The 21,463-nt window shown below is 49.3% G+C and overlaps 1 protein-coding gene and 1 pseudogene across 2 annotated transcripts in view; one reads left to right on the top strand and one right to left on the bottom strand.

Moving 5' to 3' along the window:
* LOC116999493 (zinc finger protein 282-like) overlaps nt 1-9,512 on the top strand; it is a 56,784-nt gene extending 47,272 nt beyond the window's left edge. For both annotated transcript variants that reach the window (XM_033066255.1, XM_033066256.1), the window contains 2 exons: nt 6,103-6,208; nt 9,107-9,512. In XM_033066255.1, coding sequence (XP_032922146.1) covers nt 6,103-6,208; nt 9,107-9,293 — 293 coding nt within the window. In that variant the 3' untranslated portion in view covers nt 9,294-9,512. The remainder of the gene's footprint in view (nt 1-6,102; nt 6,209-9,106) is intronic.
* A 5,205-nt stretch (nt 9,513-14,717) lies between these two features.
* On the bottom strand, nt 14,718-15,695 carry LOC116999775 (annotated as a pseudogene).
* Nucleotides 15,696-21,463: the final 5,768 nt, after the last annotated feature.

Raw genomic sequence — 21,463 nt, 5'->3', positions numbered from 1 at the left:
AAAAAGCTCATGGAACCAAAAGTCATTGTGACATTGTGGACTCTCATGGAACCATGGAGACCATTATGACACTTCAGGACCCACTGGAAACAAGGGGCCATTGTGACACTGCAGGGCCTCATGGAATCAAGGGGATTGTAGTGCCACTGTGAAGCTCCATGAGGCCACGGGGACATTCTGTCCCTTGCTACACATTGTTACACAGTGTGACACCAAAGGGCCATTGTGGAACTGCAGGGCCTCCTGGAACCAATGAAACCATTGTGACATCGCAGGACCTCATGGAACCAAGGGGCCATTGTGACACTCTGGGGCCTTGTAGAGCCAAGGGGCCACTGTGACACTGTGTGGCACCATGGAACCAAGGAGACCATTGTGACACTGCAGGGCTCCATGGAAGTAAGAACTCATGTAATGGAGAGCAGCTCAATGGAATCAAGGCACCATTCTGTACTTCAGGGCTTCATGGAACCAAGGTGCCATTGTGTCACTGCGCTGTCTCATGGAATCAAAGAACCCATTTTGACACTGCAAGGCCTCATGGAAGCAAGGGACCATTGTGTCACTGCAGAGTCAAGGAGAATATTGTGATATTGCTGGACCTCATGGAAACAAAGATCGGTTGTGATGCTGTGGAGCCTCATGAGACCAAGGGGCAATTGTGATGCTACCAGGCCCCAAGAATCAAGGAACATGGAACAGACCTGGTTGACTTGGCCTCCTGGGGCCAGAACTGGTCCAGCTGACCTTGGCATATTGAGGGTTGATTCTCATCTGTTCCCGACCCTTGGGATTTCTGTGCTTTCCTTCCTGTGGGAAAGAACTGTCCTTCTCCAGGTGCCCATGGCAGAAATTTGGCTTCTACCTCCAAATTTGATTATATCCAAGGATTGTTCCTGTATGAAACCTACCAGAACAGACAGCTCTGGCTGGCCTTGGCCTTGGCCTCTTAAGGGCTGGCTTGCATCTGCCTTTAAAACACTGAGGGGGCATGTTTCCTTTTTATGAAAAAAACAATGTCTTTCAAGTACAGGCATCCATGACAATAATTGGGAATCTGCCTCCAGAATTCCTTATATTCCAGGATAGCTCCCAGACCAAAGCTGCCAGGAATGTCTAGGTTCCTTTGCCTTCCTGAGGACCAGGTCTAATCTCACTTTAAAACACTGGAACTCCCTACTTTCCTTCCTATGGGAAAGAACTGTCTTACTTGTCCAGACATGGACAAAAGTGAATTTGGCCTCCCAAATTCTGTCTATCCAAGGGTTGCACCCAGACAAAAGCTGCAAAGATAAACAGGTATGGTTTGTCCCTGGCATCATTCAGGTTGAATCTAATGATCCTTGGAATCACTGGTGCTCTGCCCTTTCCTTCCCATGGAGAAGAACTGTCATTCTGGTCCAGTCACCCACAGCTGAAATGGAATTCCACCTCCAGAACTCCACAAATATACAGGGGTTGCTTTCAGACAAAAGTTGCAAGGACAGACAGGTCTGGCTTGCCTTGGCCTCTGAAAGTGCCTCTGATCTGCCTTCAAAACCCTGGGGTTCTGTGGTTTCCTTCCTATAGTAAAGAACTTTTGTTCTTGTCCAGGTGCCCATATCCTCAAGCACATGACCACTGTATAGGGTCAAAGGAGTTCTGTGCTCAGTAGAGAGGAGAATGAGGACAGCAGAGGAGATCCCTGGGAGGGATTGAAGGGTGGATCTGTTTGACATAGTAGAGAACAGCTGGAGAAAGAATTAATGCCAAGTGCGGCTCTGGAGGACCAGACTGGACCTAAGACGAATTTCTGACCCAGGGCAGTGCTGTGGTGTGACACATTCCCCAGAAGGAGTCTGGAGCAGCCCAAGGCTTTGTGTGCCCAGGCAGAGGCAGGCAGGATGCAGAGCTGTCAGCAAAGGAAGGGGCCAGTGAGGTGGGGCAGCCGGAGGATGACAACAGCCTGTAGGGACAGAGGCGCAGGGTATGGACACTGTAGGACAACCTGGGCTGCACAGGGCACAGGGATGGGCAGCAACTGAAAGGCCCTGCCAGAGCCAACTCCTGCAGCACTTTGGCCATGGCTGCTGGCCCTGGGCCTGAGGTCAGCAGGGGACAAGTGATCCCTGCTGTGCTGGAGTCTCATTGCCTCCTTGTCCCTGCTTAGCAACCTGGCAGGAGCTGCCCATGGTGCTGCCCTTGGCATTGCACATCCCCAGAGCCCAGTGCCCCGGGAAGAGCCCTGAGCAATGAAGGAGGGACAGGATCTTCCTGGAGAGGGGTTGGGGCTCAGCCCTTGCCTTTTGCATTCCTGAAACACATCCAAGTTTGCTCAACCACCAGAGACATCTTTCCCTTGTTTGTCCTCAGCTGTGATCACTGCTCCAGTGTTCTGCTCCAACTGGAACTTGGGGACTCCTCAGTCTTGTCCCAGAGTGGTACCCATTAAAACTTGAAGAAACTTCAGTGTTTCAATTTAATTTTGAGTTCTTGAGGACTTTTTTGAACACCCTCTCAGGGACTGAGTTGGATGTAAACAACACCAAAGCTTCGAGAGGGTCATTAAAGTCCTTGTGCTGTGTCTGTGCTACTGAGCTGGGCCGAGCTCCTGGCAGAGAGGTAGCTCCTGGGAATCAAAAAGAGCTTCAAAAAGACTTTTCTCCTTAAGAGCAGTTCCTCTCCCAGCCAAGCAGGCCAGAGGGCAGTGTCTGCAGGTACCTGGGAGGTGAGAATCAGACAGGTTGAAAGGAGCTTATTAATGGAAAATCTTCACCACTTCTGACACAGTGAGTCTTTGGCTGCAGGGATCTCCTAAAGCTGACCCGTGACAGGACTGACATGACTGTAAGGAAGCCTCTTCTACTATTTCTGGTTTGGGGCAGGATGTGCTGCAAAGCGGGGCTGCCCTGGGCGCCGTCAGAGGGACAGGGCAGGAGGGCTCCTGCTGCCAGGGACGGCTGCAGGGGCTGAAACGTGGGCTGCAGCCAGGGCTGCCCAGGGCTGTCCTGCAGAGCAGCTCCTGCAGCCCTGAGGGCTCTTGGCCAGCCCAGGGGATGTACCACCTGCCAGGGCCAGCTCTCAGCCTGCCTGGCAGCTCCACATGGGCTGTGGGGAGAAGTTGGAGGTGGAAGGAACCACCCCCATCAGGGCAGATTCCTCCTGCTGTGGAGATGGTGCTGCATGGCCAGGGCTGCTCTCAGCTTTGTCGTCAAGGTAATGGAAAGGAGCTGTCAGGTGTGTCTGTGTCACTGAGAACTCCTGTATTGTCCCACTGGGCATCAGCAAATCATGCTAATATCTACTGGTTCTTCCCCTGAGACTTCAACGCAGCGTTGTCTCCCTTTCCTGACCAGATGTCCAATTACCTTCATCCTTTGCCAAATGCTTTTCGGGGCATTGTGAGGTGGGAAGAGCCATTCCAGTATCCAAACTCGAAGGGTTTCTCCTCCTTTTTCTTTTTGATGCAATGGCCATTGAAGGAGGAGGGCAAAGGGGTAGGATGTATGATTACAGACGAGGAGGCTAATCAGGAGATCATGCCGCCATCAGTGAGCAACAGATTGCAGGATTTGTGCACCTATTTTCTTCAGCTGATCTTGGTGCTCTGCATTCCAGGGGATTTGTGTTGTGGGATCTGTGCCTTGTAATAGGGCCATCAAGGGGTGGAGATCATGGTTGGTAAGTCCTACTAGGTTGTGCACCCACTGTAATTCACCTCTTAATTTTTGCAGGTCATTTAAGGTGCGGACTTGTGATGTTAGCTCAATCTTTTGTGGAGCAACAGACCTACCATACACAGGCCATCCTAGATATTTCCAAGGCACTTGCTTCTGGATCTTTTCTGGTGCTATGACCAGGTTCTGCAGCAAGTCATCCCTGAAGGTTCTGCCTGACATAGTAGGATGTCGTCCATGTAATGATAGATGATGGTTTGTGGCAGTTGTTCTCGCACTGGTTGTAAAGCTCATGCCGCATACAATTGGCACATTGTAGGTGAGTTCTTCATTACTTGGGGCAGGACTACTGTCCTGGTTTAGAGGACAGTATTGCCAGGAAAAGAGGAAAGAGTTTTTTTTAAAATGGAGAGTGAAAATCCCCTCCCCCCCAGTTTACTATAATTTGGAAATTAAGGGGTTCTCAGGCAAAAAAGTATGGGTTTATGAATAAAAGTTCTTTACCGATAAATCTACAAGACAAACAAGAACAACATCAGCTGTGAAAAATCAGTGACAAAACAGAATGAAACTCAGTCTCAGTCCTTTGTCCAGTCAGACGCCCTCCTCCTCTGTATGGTCCTGGTGGAGCGGGGCAGCCTCAGTCACAGCAGCTGCTGGAGCAGGCAGCTGCTGGAGCAGGCAGGTGAGGCGGCAGGGCGGTTCTAGGTGGGAGAAGGGTGAAAGAAAAAACTCCGCTTGCCGTTTGCATCCCAGTTCTCAGCACTGTTCTCAGAAGGAGGAAGCTGTAGCAGTGTCAGAGTGCAGGACAGGTCCCACCACAGAGAAAAAGAACCTCTCTCCTCTGCATTCGGGCCGGTGAGAGCGAGTGTCGCCTTGGAAGGACAAAGCAACTCACGGCCATCCACCCCCACCCTCTCTTTTGTCTTGAGCAATTAGAAGCCAAGGGAGTTGCCCCACCAGGTTTCTTTTAACATGATAATGGGAAAAATTTCTCTACCAAGGGAAAGAGTAAAAACTCCCCCGACCCCCAACAACTACCCACTCATTTCTGCTTGATGGTCAGTCTTTATTGATTGTTGGAAGGGTGAAAGCAAACTTGACTGCATCTTGAGGTTGCGATGGGATAGTAAAGAAACAGTCTTTTAAATCGATGACCAGAAGATGCCAATCTGATGGTAGCATTGTGGGTAGTTGTTGTAACCCAATACCCTACTGCTTTAAGAATGGTACATCCCTTTAACCCTGTAACCCCTGCAAGACCAATGGATTGACCCCTGCAATGGGATTGGCCTGAGGCCAAGGCTGACCCCTCCCCTTTCCTGACCCATAGAAAAACCTGAGCCCATGTGTGGACTTGCTCTCTTTATCCTCATCTCCCACTCTGACCACATGGAAGCCTAAGAATAAAACAGGATACCAACCCTGGGATAAAGAGCCTCCAATATCTTTCTGTTCTACATGAAACAGCATCCCAGGCCAGCTCTGCAGGATATTTGGAGAGCAGGCCAGGCCCACAGGGTGTTGTTTCAGGTAGTGGCATGCTGGGTTGAAGGGCTCCCATCACGTGCATTTGGTCATTCACTTTTCGTAGGTTGTGTAGCAATCACCACTTTCCTGATTTCTTTGGGATAACAAAAATTGGAATATTCCAGGAACTAATAGATGGTTTGAAATGTCCAGCTTTTAATTGTGCTTCTAGTTGATGTGCCACTTGCAGTCACTCTTTAGTTAATGGCCAATGCTCCACCCATACAGGAGTATCTGTTTTCCATTGAATCTTTGGGGTGGGTGGCTGCCTGGCAGTGGCCAATATCAAAAATCCTTGGGAATTATGAGAGAAGCACCCAGCTCAGCCATGGTGTCTTGACTGAGCAGGCCTTCCAGATCTCCTGGCAGATTCATGACATATGGTCGCACAGTGATGGTTTGCCCTTCTGGCAATACAAATTGAATGATGTCGACACTTTGCTTAGGTATAGATCCACCACCAACTCCTTGCACAGCATCAACTGCGGGCTTTAAGGGCCAGTTGGTTGGCTATACAGGTTCACTGACAATTGTTACATCTGCTCCAGTATCGACCATGGCATGTACGGTACATTGTTGTTGTTTGCATCTCAGCTGTACTTGGATGACAGGCCACTGTTGTAGCTTCTGAACCAGTGATACAACCATGTTTCCTGTTGACCCGAAACCTCTTGCTCCTCTCCTGGGGACGTGGCAAAAGATATCGTTATCAACTGGACATTTCTGATATAGAATTAATTGACCAACTCAAGTCCCTTTTGTGATAGTAAGAGGCGGATTAAGAGTAAAAGCACAAATCATAATTTCTTCTGCATAATCAGCATCAATGACTCTAGGTAAAACTATGAGATCTGCTAAACCAGATGATGATCAACCAAATAACAGTGCACCTAAGGCATTATTTTCTTCATGGTAGATATGTCCAGTGATGCCAGTGGGAATCAATTGCACAGAGGACTCAAGAAGCGTCATGTTTACTGCTGCTGCCAGATCGATCCCCAAGCTCCGTCTTGTGGCTGGGGGTAAGAGCTGCTTTAGAGTGTTGGGTCAACTACTTGTGTCGTTGCACGCGGACCCTTCGCGCTGTTTTTCCCGTTTTTTGCAAACCGGCAAATGACTCCTGCATGATTATCTTTTTGGCATTGTTCACACCACACTGATGCATGGCATGCTTTTTGAAAATGGCCTTTGGTACCACAGTGGTAGCTGGTTTCTGGCTTTGTTGCATTCTTGGACCCTACCTTTTGCACAGCTGCTGCAATCAGGTTAATTGTGGGCTTTATCGCTTCTGTGACAGCTTGCGCGACAACTCGGCTTTGAGCCAATTGATTAACTCGGTGGGCTAATTCTAGCATTCCACCTACTTCAGAACCTTGAGGCAAAGTGGTTAGCAGGCTCTTTGTTTTGCTATTCGCATTCTCAAACAAGAGTAGCTTCAGCATCAGTTGTTTGTTTTCCTCATCTAGGTCTCCTCAAGCCTGCAAAGCTTGTGCCAATCTATCAACAAAGTGAGAGTAGGGTTCTGTAAGATCTTGCCTGACATTAGTGAACTTAGGTAGAGGTTTTGCTTCAGGAACGGTGTAGAGGGCTTGTCGCGCCAGCAGGGCTGATAGGTTATACATTTCCCTTGGGTATTGCAGCTGTAGAACCATGTTAGTAAATGGACCAGAACCAGTAAGCATTTCCACAGTGACTCCATTTAATGGGTCACTGGGTTACCTGGGACTTCTAGGGAGGCCAGTCGTGTCCACTCACGGTTCCAGGAGATAAACCGTGACAGAGTGAGGAATAAGCGAGCTAGATTCTTACAATCAAGCGGTAAATTGATGTCTGCCGAGAAAATCCAATCCAGAGTTGCATGGCTGTCTTCTGAATTCACGCCGCATTCTCTAATTGCTTTCTTGGCTTGTTGCAAGACTTTCCAATCAGGTTGCTCATATTTAACTTCACCATTGCTTATAGTGATAGGACAGGCAAGGTTACTTGCCGGCACCCAGTCCCCTTCCAGAATAGCGTCCTGAATGATACCGGACCAGCGGTGAAACTGCATTGTGTTTGAGTTGGGATCTTGCATTCTCCCAGCTGGAATACAGGGCTGTGTTTGATAATTGGGAGGAGGAGGTGCAGTGGGTTCCACCGGCATGTGTTCTGCTAATGGCATAGGTTCATCTTCCTCTGGCATCGGCAGCAAAGGTGGATACAGTTGAGGGTGACACGTTGGTCCACCGGTCTCCATGGCATTGTTAGGGACCTGGGGTGCTTCCACAGCCTCTGGCATTTGTGCGGTGGGCAGTGGTGGAGATTGTTGTACTGTGGTGGAGTTTGTGGCCCAGGTGATGGTAGAGGCAAATCCTCTGGTGTGCTTCCCCTGTTCCTAGCTGAGCTTGTTTGAGCAACTCTTGAATATTTCTACAGGTTTTCCCCATCATACCCTTTATCAGACCACCAGACCCAAGCCCAAAAAGTGCTCCTGTCGCGGGCAGAGGAGTTGTCGGCAGGACAGCTCCAAGAGTGTGCATCGCGGCAGCAGTGACCTTAGATTCAGTTTTCATTTCACGCAAGATATTAATGATAGTGTGCCAAGCAGCCCCATGTCCCATTGCCTCTTTAGATTCTTTCCCGCTCAAGGAAATTGTGAGCTCCCACAGCTTATCTCCCACCTCCCTCCATTCTTCTGGGGAAAACAGCAAAGAGGGTGCTCGCAAGAAGCCCCTATTACGAGCCCATTGAATGAGCTTCTCCGTGGCTTTCTCTGTCGGCTCCTTCCCTCACTTTGCAAGGATACTGAGGAGCAGTTTCTTTGCTGCGGCAAACTCTGCTTCCATGCTCACAACTGGGCAGGGGGAAGGTAAGGACCCTTCCTACCTCACTCCCTGGACGCCATCTGGCTCTCAACCAGAGATGAGCTCCTCTGCCTGCACCTCTTGCCGACTCGAACTCTTGGTGTTCCACGTTAGACCACTACCAAAAGCAAAGAGTCAACTGCATCAAAGTGCTGAGTGTCCCTCTTTGAACGCCACTTGTTGCAAGAGGGTGTTTCGGAGTCAAAGACAAAGCCACATAGAGGTAGAGTCAATGCTCATATATTGTGATTCTGAGGGTTACATTTATAGTGCAAAGCAGAGTTCATGCACTTTGTGCTTACATATGATTGTCTTAAGGATACTGTCGACGTGTCTATATGCTAGCAGCAATTGGTCTATAGCTACTGTTCACACAAATAGATGCTAACGTAAGTTGGCATAGGTCTTTGACTTATACTCAGAACCACATCCTGAACATCTGCATGCTTATGTCTAACTTTGATCCTGTCTTCTTATCAGCTGTAGCAAGGACAATATCTTGCAGCTGGCTTCCTTAATTGCAGCTACCTTCTTCAGTAGTTGTGTCTCCTCTCATGTAGCCTATGTCCTCTTCTTCATAGGCTATGTTAGGCAACCAGGCCCTATAGAGAACCTCATAGCCTGTTCCTTCATAAAATCCACCAAATCCACCAACAGCGCTCCACAAGAAAACCCTTGGAGATCTCCTGGGCCGGCACCTTCCTCTGAGCAGGGCCTCTCTGAGCTGGGAACTCTCCCGATTTCTGCACTCGGGGCATCCCTGAACAACGACGGAACCTGGGCTGATCCCCACTCCTCAAGGCTCAACCCTTTGCCTACTGGGGAGATACCAAAGCACCTAGAGTGAGCATTTCACTGCTCTCCAGGGGAATTCCTCACAGGTCCCTGGCACAAACTCTGTCTGTGTGCACACACGAATGCCTGTGCCCTGGCAAATGTGGCAGAAATGCTGCTCTCTGAGGGGTTTGAGTGCCTTGGATATCTGAGTCAATCACGCCTGTAAGTAAGGTTAAGTCATCAGGTATAAGCTAAGTTAAATGTTGCTAAGTTGTTATTTTAACTGTTGTTACTTTTAAGGCCCTGTAAGTGTCCCAAGTGTGGGAAGAGGAGCTCCCATCTCCTCCTGCACCAGTGGATTCACACAGAGGAGAGGCCCTTCCACTGCCCTGACTGCGGGAAGGGCTTCAAGCAAAACTCCAACCTCGTCAGGCACCAGAGCATCCACACTGGGGAGAGGCCCTATGAGTGTGGGAATGTGGGATGAGCTTCAACCAGAACTCCAATCTGATCTGTCACCAGAGGATCCACACAAGGCAACAGCCCTATGAGTGTCTCCAGTGTGAGAAGAGCTTCACCCAGAGCTCTCACTTGACCAAACACCAATGGAGGCACCGGTAAGGGAAGCCTGAGAGTGCCCAGGTGTGAGAAGAGCTTCGTGTGCTGCTCCAACCTCATCCCCCATCAGAGGACCCACTGCTGGTTGGGCAGAGCCCTGGTGATCCACATTCCCAGTGATCCAGGTTGGGAACACACCTGATTGGTGGTATCCATGTCCTCCTGGATCCCCATAAGCACCTGGATGAATGCAGGGGCAGGAAGATCTATTGGACTCTGATCAACATTAGAAATTTATTTAGAAGAGCTGATATTTTTGACTTTACAGCCCAAAAAATCTAATCCGTTCTGTCCAGTTGTTTCTTCTGATGGCATCAAGCAATGCTAGATGATCTTGGAGATCTTTTCCTATCTGAATAATTTCCATGTTTATCCCATTAAAAGACTCAGAATTTGGGTAGAAATAAAGAAATTAAGCAAAGAGATCTAAAGCTGAATCATTTAAGCAGGATTTGAACATGAATTTGGGGTTCAGGTGAATATTCACGAGGATTTAGGTTTTCAGGGACCATCCAAGCCAAGGGATGTGGCCATGATCTCATAGTTGTTCCAGCAGAACGTCGTCCATCTGAGCCCAGTCCATTCTCCAGGAATTCCAGTTGTCTGTCCCAGTCCCTGGCCTAGGTCTCTCTATCTGGGAGTGTCCCCTCAAAGTGTCCAAATCGCTGATGAAGTGCCCCAGGGCTGCTCTGGGCTGTGGATACTCCTGTCCCCCAACCTCTTACTGGTCAGTGCTTGCAGGGCTGGGAGGGGTTTTAGGGATTCCTGGCGGGACTGAGAGAAGCTTTTGTGGCCTCTTGGGGGCATTTGTGGTTCTGGGAGAGGCTTTGGGAGGTCTTCTGGGGCATTGTGAGGAAGTTTTGGGGTCCTGGCAGGGATGTGTGGCTTGGAGAAAATTTGGGTGGAGTCCTTGGGGGAGATGGGGAAGAGGATTTTGTGGTTTTTTGTGGCATTTATGTTGCAGGGAGTGGTTGAGGGTTCATTGATGGCCAGGAGCTGTGTGTGGGTTTTTGGGGGTCAAGGAGTGGCTGTGGCACTGGGAGGGGATTTTGGGGCAGTTCTGACTCCCTCAGTACCCTGAACCTGCAAGTAGAGCCCACTCTAAAGATGCTGGCAGGGTTTAGGTTCTCCATGTTGGGGTTCATCCTCCTGGTGCTGTGCGAGGTGAGGGAGGTCGCCAGGGGCCATATGTGTCCCTCCAGAGCATGTGTGACCCCCCATCACGGTGTCACCTCCTTTTCCCTCCTCACAGGGCTCCTGACCCAGCTTCTGCTGCCCCCAGGATGGAATTTGGGGAGGGGGCAGAGGGGGTTCACAGCCCCTGTGGGGGGCAGCCCCTTTGTTCAGCACCAAGCTGGGCTTGGGAGCAAAGGAGGAAGAGGCTGAGGGGAAGCAGATCCTGCAGGTGGGACAATGCTTGGGCTCAGGGCAAGGTCCTGCCCTGCACACCTGGCTCAGGTGTGACCCTGCCCCAGGAAGGGAGCGGGACATTCCCATCCCCTCGGATCAGGCTGGGAGCAGCACTTGGAGCACAGACATGGAAATACTGGGAGTGACTGGGACCACACTGAGGGCTACTGGGAGCAATTGGGAGCAACTGGGAATGACAAGTGCATGCTGGAGGTAGCTGGAATATACTGGGAATGAGAGAGATCATCTTGGGGGCAATTGGAACCATACTGGGGTGACTGGGAGTAAGCATGCTGGATGCAGCTGGGATAAACTGAATGTTTCTGGAATGATACTGGAGGGGACAACACTGGGTACAACTGGGATCAGGCTGGGAGTGACTGGAGGCCACTGAGGTCATACTGGCAGCGTCTGGGACTAAACTAGGAGCAACTGGATGATGCTGGGATCATACTGGATAGAAGTGGGACAACACTGAGCGTTACTGGGATCCTACTGGAAGGGACCAGGAGCATGCTGAGGGCAGTTTGAACAACGTTGGGGGCAAATGGGATATACCGGGAGCAACTGGAGCTGCACTGAAGGCGACTTGGAGTGGCTGTGGGCAACTAGAATCATGCTGGAAGCAACTGGGAGGAAGTGGGAGCAAAGGAGACCATTGGGAGCCTTCAGGGCCTCATGGAATCAACAGGCCCCCATGACACAGAGGGGTCCAACTGAACCAAGGAGAACATTCTGACACTGGTGCCCCATGGAACCAAGGGAACACAGAACAGGTCTGGCTGGTTTGGTCTCCCAGGGGCCACCTGATTGATCCAGCTGGCCTTGGCATGTTGAGGTCATCATTTCAACTGCTACTGAAACACTGGGGCTCCCTGCTTTCCTTCTTCTGGAAAGGAATTGCCCTTCTCCTCCAGGTACCCATGGCCAGATTTGGGATTTCACCTTCAACATTGCCTATTGTGAGAGACTGGAGGAGATTGTTGGCTTGAAATATTTCAAGTGTGGGGGAGGAAGGGGCAGGAGCAGCCTTGCCCTGCCCTGTAACCCCAGCACTGCACTGTCCTGTAAACCCAATCCCCCCAGAGCCTCTATCCCAGCCCAGCAGTGTCTGCCAGTCCCTGGCACACCAAAGGCAATGCTCCACACCCACCCCTGGAGCCCCAGCCCAGCTCCTGAGTGACCAAATGACCTAAAGTCCCACCTGGGGGAAGTGCTCAGGAAGATCAAGGGGTATTTAAGGCTGCCCACAAGGCAAGCACACATCTTGACCCTACCTCCTCTTGGAATTTCTATCTGAACACTTCTGGAATCCAGGAGTTGGAAGCTGTGTGTGTGCATCTCTGTATTTTTTTTGTCTTTCTCTTTGTGTCTTCTATTTCTTCTGTTTCTGTCCTCTTCCATCTTGGAGGCTGCTGCTGAATTTTACTGTTCCTGGGGCTTGTTCAGCCTTCAGCTCTTCAGTTCAAGAATTCAGTCCCCAGGGCTCATTAGCATTCAGAATACCTTAACAAGCCAAGCCTCTGGAAATAATTTGATTTGAGTTTTCAAATCTTCTGTGGTTAAGTAGGCAGATTTCAGATGTATATTCAAGATGAATTTTTGTTTTGCATTTTTACTAAGACAGTGAGAAAAGATATTTTAGGTCCTGTTTGGTTTCATTTACTGTTAATAAATAAATACATGCAATCTCCAATTGACACTGAATCCAAGTACCTCCACATGCAGTTTTAAGATATGAAACTCAAGATCCTTTATGGCTGACAATCAATCAGACTCTCTCCCTACCCCCACCCCATCATTTCCACCATCCAAACCCCTGGCACTCAGAGCAGCCTTGTGCAAATCTGAGCTTCCTCTACTCCAGGCTGTGCCTGCAGCTTTCAGTTCCTTGGCACCAACTCCCACCTGCTTTCCTTGCAGAAGGAGCTGCCTGAGACACAGAAGGATGTTCATTTATTGTCACAAAACAAACCAAGGGAAGGCACAGCTCCATAAAAAGCCACAAAAGTCATTCCCCTGCTGGATATTAAATCCACTTTCCATAGCAAACAGTCTCAGACCAAAGGAAAACATGTTCTGTGCCCAGCACAGATCCTAAGATGCCCCAAACCCTCCTTGCCCTGATTCTGCCCAGATTTGCTCTTTGCACACACGAGTCACGCTGAAGTCACAAGCTCCCTCCATGCCCAGAGAGAGGAAAAGAGAGAAAGTGGCTGAAGAGCTCTCTTGTGCAGAGCCAAGGTCCAAGTGCCATGACTGCGTTGGGGATCACAACTCATCAGGTTTGTGTCCTTTGGGGCTCAGAGACTGGAGAGAGTCAGAGACACAAAAAGGTTTCTTGCCAACAAACAGAAATTGAACATGATACAGTTTAATAACCATCACAGCTCCTCCCTCAGCTCTCTGTGATGTCCCAGAACCATCTGACATGTCCACCTTCCCCAGGCGATTTCTGGGCAGGAACAGTTTTCAAAAAAGGTATAAGAAAAGGTGATTCTGTAATAGATATAAACACAATTAAGATGTTGGCAAATATGATATTTATTTGAATTTCTTAAAGATTGGGCAACTCCCTGAAGCTCAAAGTGTGAAACCAGTCAGCTGAGAGGCCCTTGAATGACCAGAGAGGATCTAGAGGAGGAAATCTGGGAGCAATGGGAAGGACATAGATCCAGTTGGTCTAGTGAAGAGGTGTCCTTTGACATGGCCCTTTAAAGAGGAGAGCTGAAAACACCTGAAGGAAGAGGGAGAGAAAATAATAGACTGAATACTGGGGACTCAAGTAGAAGGCAAGATTAGTATTTTTTCTACTGCCATCAGCATACTTCCAGGAAATTCCTGTTCCTGGTAGGGAAACTTGGCCATTTCTTAGAAGTACTCAAGTGACCTACATAATAAAATTGTGCTTGCATATCATGAAATGTACGAGTATTAAACCTGTGTCCCTTTGAAAGCAGACATCAGCTGTGTGCCCATGAACAGGGCCCCAGTGCCCTGCAGTGCCAAACTGGGATTGGATCTCTCAGACAGGAGTTGAGGAGAGCAGAGCACCTCGCAAGCTGCAGGTTCCTGACAGCCCTGGAGGGCTCCGATCTCATAAACATCTGCTCTGTTCCCATCTGAAATAGGGACCAGTATCATGCCAGGACCAGCAGAAAACTGAGGTGTCTGCTTGAATTAAATCCCATCCCCATCCCACAGCAGCCCTGCATTTCCGTCCTCCAGCCTTGGTCTCTGTCGCAGCCATGGAGGCTCTTTGTGCTCTTGGGTTTTCCTGCAGCCACCAAGGCCAGCAGAGCTCTGCTTTTGCCACATCTAGCCCTGCCCAGTGCAGGGAATGCACAGCAATTCCTTGTGTGTGCCTGGCCTTGCTGTCAGCTTGGAAGTGGCTCTGTGGCCCCTTTGTGCCCCTCTGGCCCAGCCATGGTGCCACAGCCCCTGTGCAGCCTGTGCAGGGCTCTGGGCCAGCAGAGAGGCCAGGCTGGGCTGTCCATGGCCGGGAACAGGCCCTGAGCCCTGCAGGAGGATGGAGCTGGGCCACAGTCAAACTCATCTCAGGGCAAATCTGGGCTGAGCAGCCAAGGCTGGCAGTGGCTGGGGACAGAGGCGGGGGGTGACAAACGTCCTGGGCCCCCTCCCTGCTCTGTGCATGCCACCAAGGGCACAGAGCAGCCTCCTCTCTTGGGCACATTTGTTGTCAGCTGAAGAACTGTTTGCAAACCTGGCAGGTCAATACAATCTGGTTGTGCAAAATCATTAGTCTCTGGAAACCATATATAGTAAACATTCACCAAGAAGGGGAACAGAAAACTACAGTTCATTGATCAAGGGTCTCCAAAATAAGGAAAACAAATTTCAGTAAGGAAAGACTAGGCCTTAATCATATGAACTGGAAGCCATTCACAGTAGGAAGAGGGCAGTCTCTGCCTTCTGGAGAGCATCGTTCACTCACCTTTTTCTTCAGGGCATCCTTGAGATCCTGATTCCTCAGGCTGTATATGAGAGTGTTGAGGCCTGGAGCTACTACTGAGTACAGAACTGAGAGTGGCAGATCCAGGGATGGGGAAGACATTGAAAGTGGCTTAAGACAGGTAAAAAATGAGGTGCTGATAAACAGGGAGACTACAGCCAGATGAGGGAGGCAGGTGGAAAAGGCTTTGTGCCGTCCCTGCTCAGAGGGAATCTTCAGCACAGTCCCGAAAATCTGCACATAGGAGAAAACAATGAACACAAAACAGCCAAATAACAGAAAAGCACTACCCATAAGAAGCCCAAGTTACCTAGTGTAGGAATTTGAGCAGGAGAGCTTGAGAATGTGTGGGATTTCACAAAAGAACTGGCCCAGGGCATTGCCCTGGCACAAGGGCAGGGAAAATGTATTGGCCGTGTGCAGCAGAGCATTGAGAAAGCCGCTGGCCCAGGCAGCTGCTGCCATGTGGGCACAAGCTCTGCTGCCCAGGAGGGTCCCGTAGTGCAGGGGTTTGCAGATGGACATGTAGCAGTCGTAGCACATGATGGTCAGGAGGGAAAGCTCTGACCCAAGGAAGAAGAAAATTAGGAAGACCTGAGCAGCACATCCTGAGTAAGAGATGTTCCTGGTGTCCCAGAGGGAATTATGGATGGCCTTGGGGACAGTGGTGCAGATGGAGCCCAGGTCAGTGAGGGCCAAGTTGAGCAGGAAGAAGAACATGGGGGTGTGCAGGTGGTGGCCGCAGGCTACGGCGCTGGTGATGAGGCCATTGCCCAGGAGGGCAGCCAGGGAGATGCCCAGGAAGAGGCAGAAGTGCAGGAGGTGCAGCTGCCGCGTGTCTGCCAATGGCAGCAGAAGAAAGTGGCTGATGGAGCTGCTGTTGGACATTTGCTCTGGCTGAACATGGGAACCTGTTCATGGATAAAAGACAGTGACAAGTAAGAGGAGGCTTCTTTGAGTCAAACCTGGGCTGTTCCCTATAGACTATCCCACTGTGACTCACCCACCCTTGTTCATGCTCTGGGAAAACCTTCACCCAGGTCCCTGAGTGAGCTGCAGCTGTGCTGTCTGAATGTGCCAGGAGCAGCCAGGCCTAAGGTGGGTGCTCTCGAGGAACCATCCCTGCCTTGCTGCCCTGGGTTTGTGGCTGTGCGGTTGAGGGACAATATATTCAGCATATTTAGGATTTGTCAGTAGAATCACTCCTAATGCAGAAAGGCGCTGTAACTTCTGCACTCCCAAGTCTAAAGGATGGGAGGATTTGGTTTTAGAAATTTTTTTCCTGACCACATGTCATTCCTGATTCTCTGAATACACAAATCCCCAGCATTTCTGCTGCACTCACAGTTTGTCACTGAGAGGCAAAGAATTCCCTGTGGCTCAGGGCAAGGTGAGGGGCTGGATGGGCTTGTTCCCAACTGCCCTGGGTTTGCACCTGTGGGAATACAACTTGAGAGCAGAACTGCTAGTACTGCTCAGCTTGTCACTACTGATGTGGATCTGTTAGCCGTAGTAGGCCGCAAACCTTGGCAGGAGTGAGTAGGCCCAAGTCTTGGCAGAAGAAAGCAGGATTTTGGAGAAGGAATGTAAGAGATAAGAAGGTGCTTGGTAAGAGATAAGAGGGCTTAGCCTGCAGTTTCTATGGGGATCTGCGGGAAATACTGTATCTACCTGGCTAGTTTAAACTAGGCCTAGATTGAGCAATGTTATCTAGTTACAATTAAGCAATATACCTTAGTTACATGAATATTATTGGTGCGCTATTTTTAGTAACAATAGAAAAAGTATATGAACTTTGCTTTGTGGATCAGTAAGCGGCTTCATGGCTCCTTGCAAATCATGAAGACCCCGTCCCTTCTTTTTCACTGCTGTCATGCACCTTTGGCTGGAATCAGAGCACAATCACACTCTAGTGTCACCCTGGGATAAACCAGATCCTGCCCAGAGTACAGGGATCCCTGAATGTCTCACCCTCTCTAAAGGTCTTTGAGCAAGGTCTCAGCACCCCCTTCTGCCAAGAACACTCATGGCTCCCTTGGCAAACCCTACAGCATTTCTTCAGCTGTGGCATCTCTGCACTTCCCCCTGGGACATTCAGGGAACTCTGAGAGGCTCTGGCACAGATTTGCACCCAAGAGGGCAGCTCGGAGCTTGGAAGGACACAGCAAGGAGACCCCTGGGTGTGCCCATGATGGGATCTCAGGCAGGGGGCTCAGCTCATTTCCCCCTCCCATGGACTGCTTTACCCACAGCCTCACAGGTCACAGGGAAGCCTGGACATCCCATTCCCATGGACACCCCTGCCTGGCAGGAATCCCAAGGGCAGTGCCTGACTCAGCTGCTGCAAACCCCAGAGCCTCCCTGAGAGCATCATATAACAGTGACAATATCAGAGAACTGCAGAAACAAGAGAAGATGTTGTGGTGCTGTGCCTGAGCGGGCAGGGCAGAGACAGCCAGGCACTCAGGGCAGTGTTCCCGTACCCAGCTGTGCACGGCACCTCCCACACACCAACAGTGCCCTCCTGCCCCAGCATTGCTCTGTTCAACCCCCTCTCCTTCCCTGAGCATCTCCCTGGGCCTGGATATTCCCTCTTGAGAACTACCTTGTCCCTGCCAGACTCACAGAGCCCATCCCACCCTCTGTGCACTCACCTGGCCCTACAAAAACCTGCCTGACTGCAGGGCTTTGCCTGGGGCAGGGTCTGTCTGCAGGTGGGCAAGGGCAGCTCAGGGCAAGGAGAGCCCTGCTGGGCCCTGCAAAGGTGATGCTGCTGCTGCCCAGGGCTGAGGAGTGGCTGAAGGCCCTTTGGGAGGCTCCCAGAACAGAGACTGACCAGTCAAAGTTACAGTAATTTCACAACTATAAGATGCACCAAATTATAAGGCGCACTTCTGGGTGTCGGCAAATTTCCGATTTTTGTCCATATGTAAGATGCACCGGACTATAAGGCACACTTTTTTTTTGCAGCGAGGATCTGCGCACAACAAAGTAACGAATTAGTAATGGAATTGGGGTTTACTGGCAGGTGCTCAATTTGCAAACATTTTTCACAGATTGACGTAGTCTTTAAACACAGCCCCAGGTGCCCTCCATGTGCACAGGCCCCGGCACTCCCGCCTGCCCCCGGCGCCGGCTGGCGTGGCTGGTGTGGCTCGACTTGCGCCGCAGCTCATGGCTCGGGGCTCCTGCAGCGCAGCTGCGGCTTGCAGCTTGGGGCTCCCGTGGCCCAGTCATGGCTCATGGCTCAGGGCTCCCATGGCGCGGCTGCAGGTCGCGGCTTGGGGCGGCTGTGGCTTGGGATTCGGAGCTCCCATGGTGTGGCCGCAGCTTGCGGCTTGGGGCGGCTGCAGCTCGCGGCTCGGGGGTCCCATGGTGTGGCTGCAGCTCACGGCTTGCACTTCCAGGTTGGCAAATTTCTGTACTTTGTCCATATATAAGGCACACTGGATTATAAGGCGTACTTCTGGGTTTCCATCAAAATTTTAGTCAAAAAGGTGTGCCTTATAGTCGTGAAATTACTGTACATTTCTGGCGTTTGTGTAAATGTTCAAATATTACTTTGAAGATCCTGTGTGTCCCTTTCAACTCAGAATGTTCTCTGATTCTGGGATTACAATTCCTGTTCTGCTTCTTTAATCCCCCTGTTGTCTATAATCAAAAGAGAAAATACCCAAACAAATAAACAAACAAAATCCCTTGCAGCAGTGTTAGAACAGTAAAGGAAAAACATACCTTTTTTGGAAGCTTCCAGATATACCAGTTGGGATGGGGCATGCCCAGCCCCCAATTCCAACAATGTATTAAGGTTGATAAATTAGTATGTTTAACAGGAACATCCTTTAGGAGAATCAGTTGCCCCTGTTACATACCCTTGAGTCAACCCATTGGAGAAGGTCCAAGGGCTTCTTTGCTCCAATTTTGTTATGACTGCTCAAATTCTGGTTAAAAAAAAAGTTCTTCTTGTAGGTCCTCTTCCTGATAATAAGACTATACAGTATTTCAGGAATGTATTTAGAAGGCCAGCTTATTGCTCAAAAATCTAAGAGAAAGGTTAGAAAATGTACTAGAGTTAATTAAGGATTATAGATATATAAGTATATAATAGTAGTTTAATAGAGTTACTTAAGATTTTAATAGAGTTAAATAAGGATTATAGTTCTATAACTATATATTCTATAACTATAAAATAATAGTTAACAGAACTATGAATATAGGAAAAATGTATAAAAAGCAAAAATCTTTTCGTCATCACCCCAACTTTCCCATCCTTCTCGAAGGAGGAAATTGAAAACACTCTCATGAAATCACCTGATCTTTACAGCAATCCCTAGCTTGCCTTCTTTTGGAGAGTGCTCTCCAGAGCTGTGCCCAGGCTGGTCTCCAAGTCAGAATCAAACCCCAAAGTTTCTGAAAGTTTTAATGGGTCCCAATGAGGAACACGAATGAGAGTGTCCCCAGTTCCTCCACGGAACTGAAGAGAGTGATGACAGGTAAGGACAAAGAGAAGACAAGTCTTGGTGCGCAGGGGCACAGCAGGGTCTGTGCCACCAAGGGCTCTGAGGAGACACCTTGTCCTGAGCCACTGGGGCCTCCTGGCACAGCCCCAGCAAGGCTGGACACTGTCACCCTTTGTCCTGCCCTCAGCATCCCCCCCCACGTCCCAGTGGCCTCAGGGATCTGCTGGGTGCAGTCCCTGGGGAGACTTGGTCAGGAATGGCCCTGGGGAACTCCTTCATTCTCCTAGGGACTGCAGGTTTTTTACAGGACTTTGGGTTTTGCTTTTGCTTTTGAGTCTCTGACAGTTTTGTGCAATCATGGGCTCCAATTATCTGCTTTAATTAGTCTCTTGAGAGGCTTTCTCATTAACAACACTCAGTAGGGATCATTAACACTTCAAGGTACTTCAGGTTTTTTTTCCTTTCTGAGGGTCTGAGAGATTTCTGGGCAATCATGGCCTCCAATTCTCCTATTCTCCCTCAGGGAGTCCAGGAGTAGCCTATGTTAGGGATGGACCTCAGTGGGACCCATTAATGCTCTGAGACACTTGTGGTTTTTCTTCTGACTTGGACTCCTGGAAAGGTTTGTGCAATCTGCTCTCAGGTCCTGAAGTTCAAGGGCTGAGTACTAAATGCACCACGGGACTCATTTTAAAAACACAAACCATGACAAACATGACAAACCATAGCTCTGCCTTGATTTCCCTCTGGTTGATAACATATGCTGCAGTTAGATAGATTGAATATTTTGACTGCTTTGCTCTTTACATTTTCATGTCCATTTTCATGACTAATCCTTGGTAATACTCTAAAGGTGTTTCTGGCAGACAAAGATTCTGGCTGACTATCAAGATACAATTTACAGGCATCATCAGTATTTAAAGACACAGTTCTACATTCTTTTTCCTCAATCTCATTTGAGTTAGAAACAATAATTCTGTTGTCCACAGAGCTGACACCTGTTGAATTCCAGAATGATGCCCCCAAGGTCCTGTGCTGTTCAGCTTTACTGTGCTGTCTGTGGCTGACAAGGCTTGGTGGGGTCCTTTCCCCTCCGGCTGGAGAGGGGCCGGGTCCCAGTCCCTGAGGGTACCCAGGCTCCTGGATGGAATTCCTGTGGAAGTCCCTCAGTGTCACATCAGCCTTTGCATGAAGCCCCATGGATCAGAGCATTTTCCAAAGAGCTGTTGGGACAAACAGGGAGATTTGGTCCTGCAGAATCTGTTAAACAATATCCTGTAACATCCACTTGTTCTCACACAGAACACTTGGCTGCAGGGACATATTCCCATCCTTCTCACCCAGGTTTCAGCATTCAAACAGTGTTGTCTTTCCCCAGAGCTGTTCCTTCAGCTGGCCTGGGAGGGCCATTTGGCCTCTGCACCCACACTCTGGTTCCATTATTAGAACTGGTGCATCCAAACCCTTCATCTAACAGCAGTGATTTAAGGTGAATGTCCTTTTTTCACAGTTGTTTTAAAAACAGCAATATCAATAATTGTGCTACCCTGCCATGGGGTTGAATAATCCAGTTGTTCACTATTGTTTAAGAGAATTCAATTTCTCCTTGATAATCTGCACCAATTACTCCTCCCAAGGCATGAACGCTTCAAGACCAAGCTCGAGAGAGTATTTATCAACCAAAGTGCCCTGGAGGAGTCTGAATTCCTGTTCTGATACTGATAACTCTCATTTGCTTCTGATTTATCCTAACTAATTCTAATGCATCCAGCCCTGCAGCCTCTGGGGTGGCCCTGTCCAGGGCCATCACACCCAGAATAATTTCCCAGAAGTCACAGTGTCACTGTCCATGGCTGTATTTACAAATTGGGTGCAGCCATGCAAATCCAGGGGGTTTCCGTTTCCCAGTGTTCCTGTTGTTAAGGGTATGGATAACATCTTTGAGATAGGATTTTCATTGTGACACGTTCCCATCTCCTATTTCTTTTCAACTGCTCTTTTAAAAACCCTTCCATGTGTTCAATCAATACTGCAGCTTGTGGGTGGTTTGGTATATGAAAAACCCAGCAGTTTTAGTCACTTTATTTTTCACAGGACCAGAAAAAGCATTCCACATCCTAGTGTCAGCAAACCCTGTAAAAACTGCAAATTTCATTCTTTCCTCCTTCATTCATTGTATACAGTCTCACAGAGTTC

This window comes from Catharus ustulatus, chromosome 8 (assembly GCF_009819885.2).
Source record: "Catharus ustulatus isolate bCatUst1 chromosome 8, bCatUst1.pri.v2, whole genome shotgun sequence".
Classification (NCBI taxonomy): Eukaryota; Metazoa; Chordata; class Aves; order Passeriformes; family Turdidae; genus Catharus; species Catharus ustulatus.
Note: the sequence above shows the minus strand (reverse complement) of the source record. Positions and strands in the feature narration are given on the sequence as shown.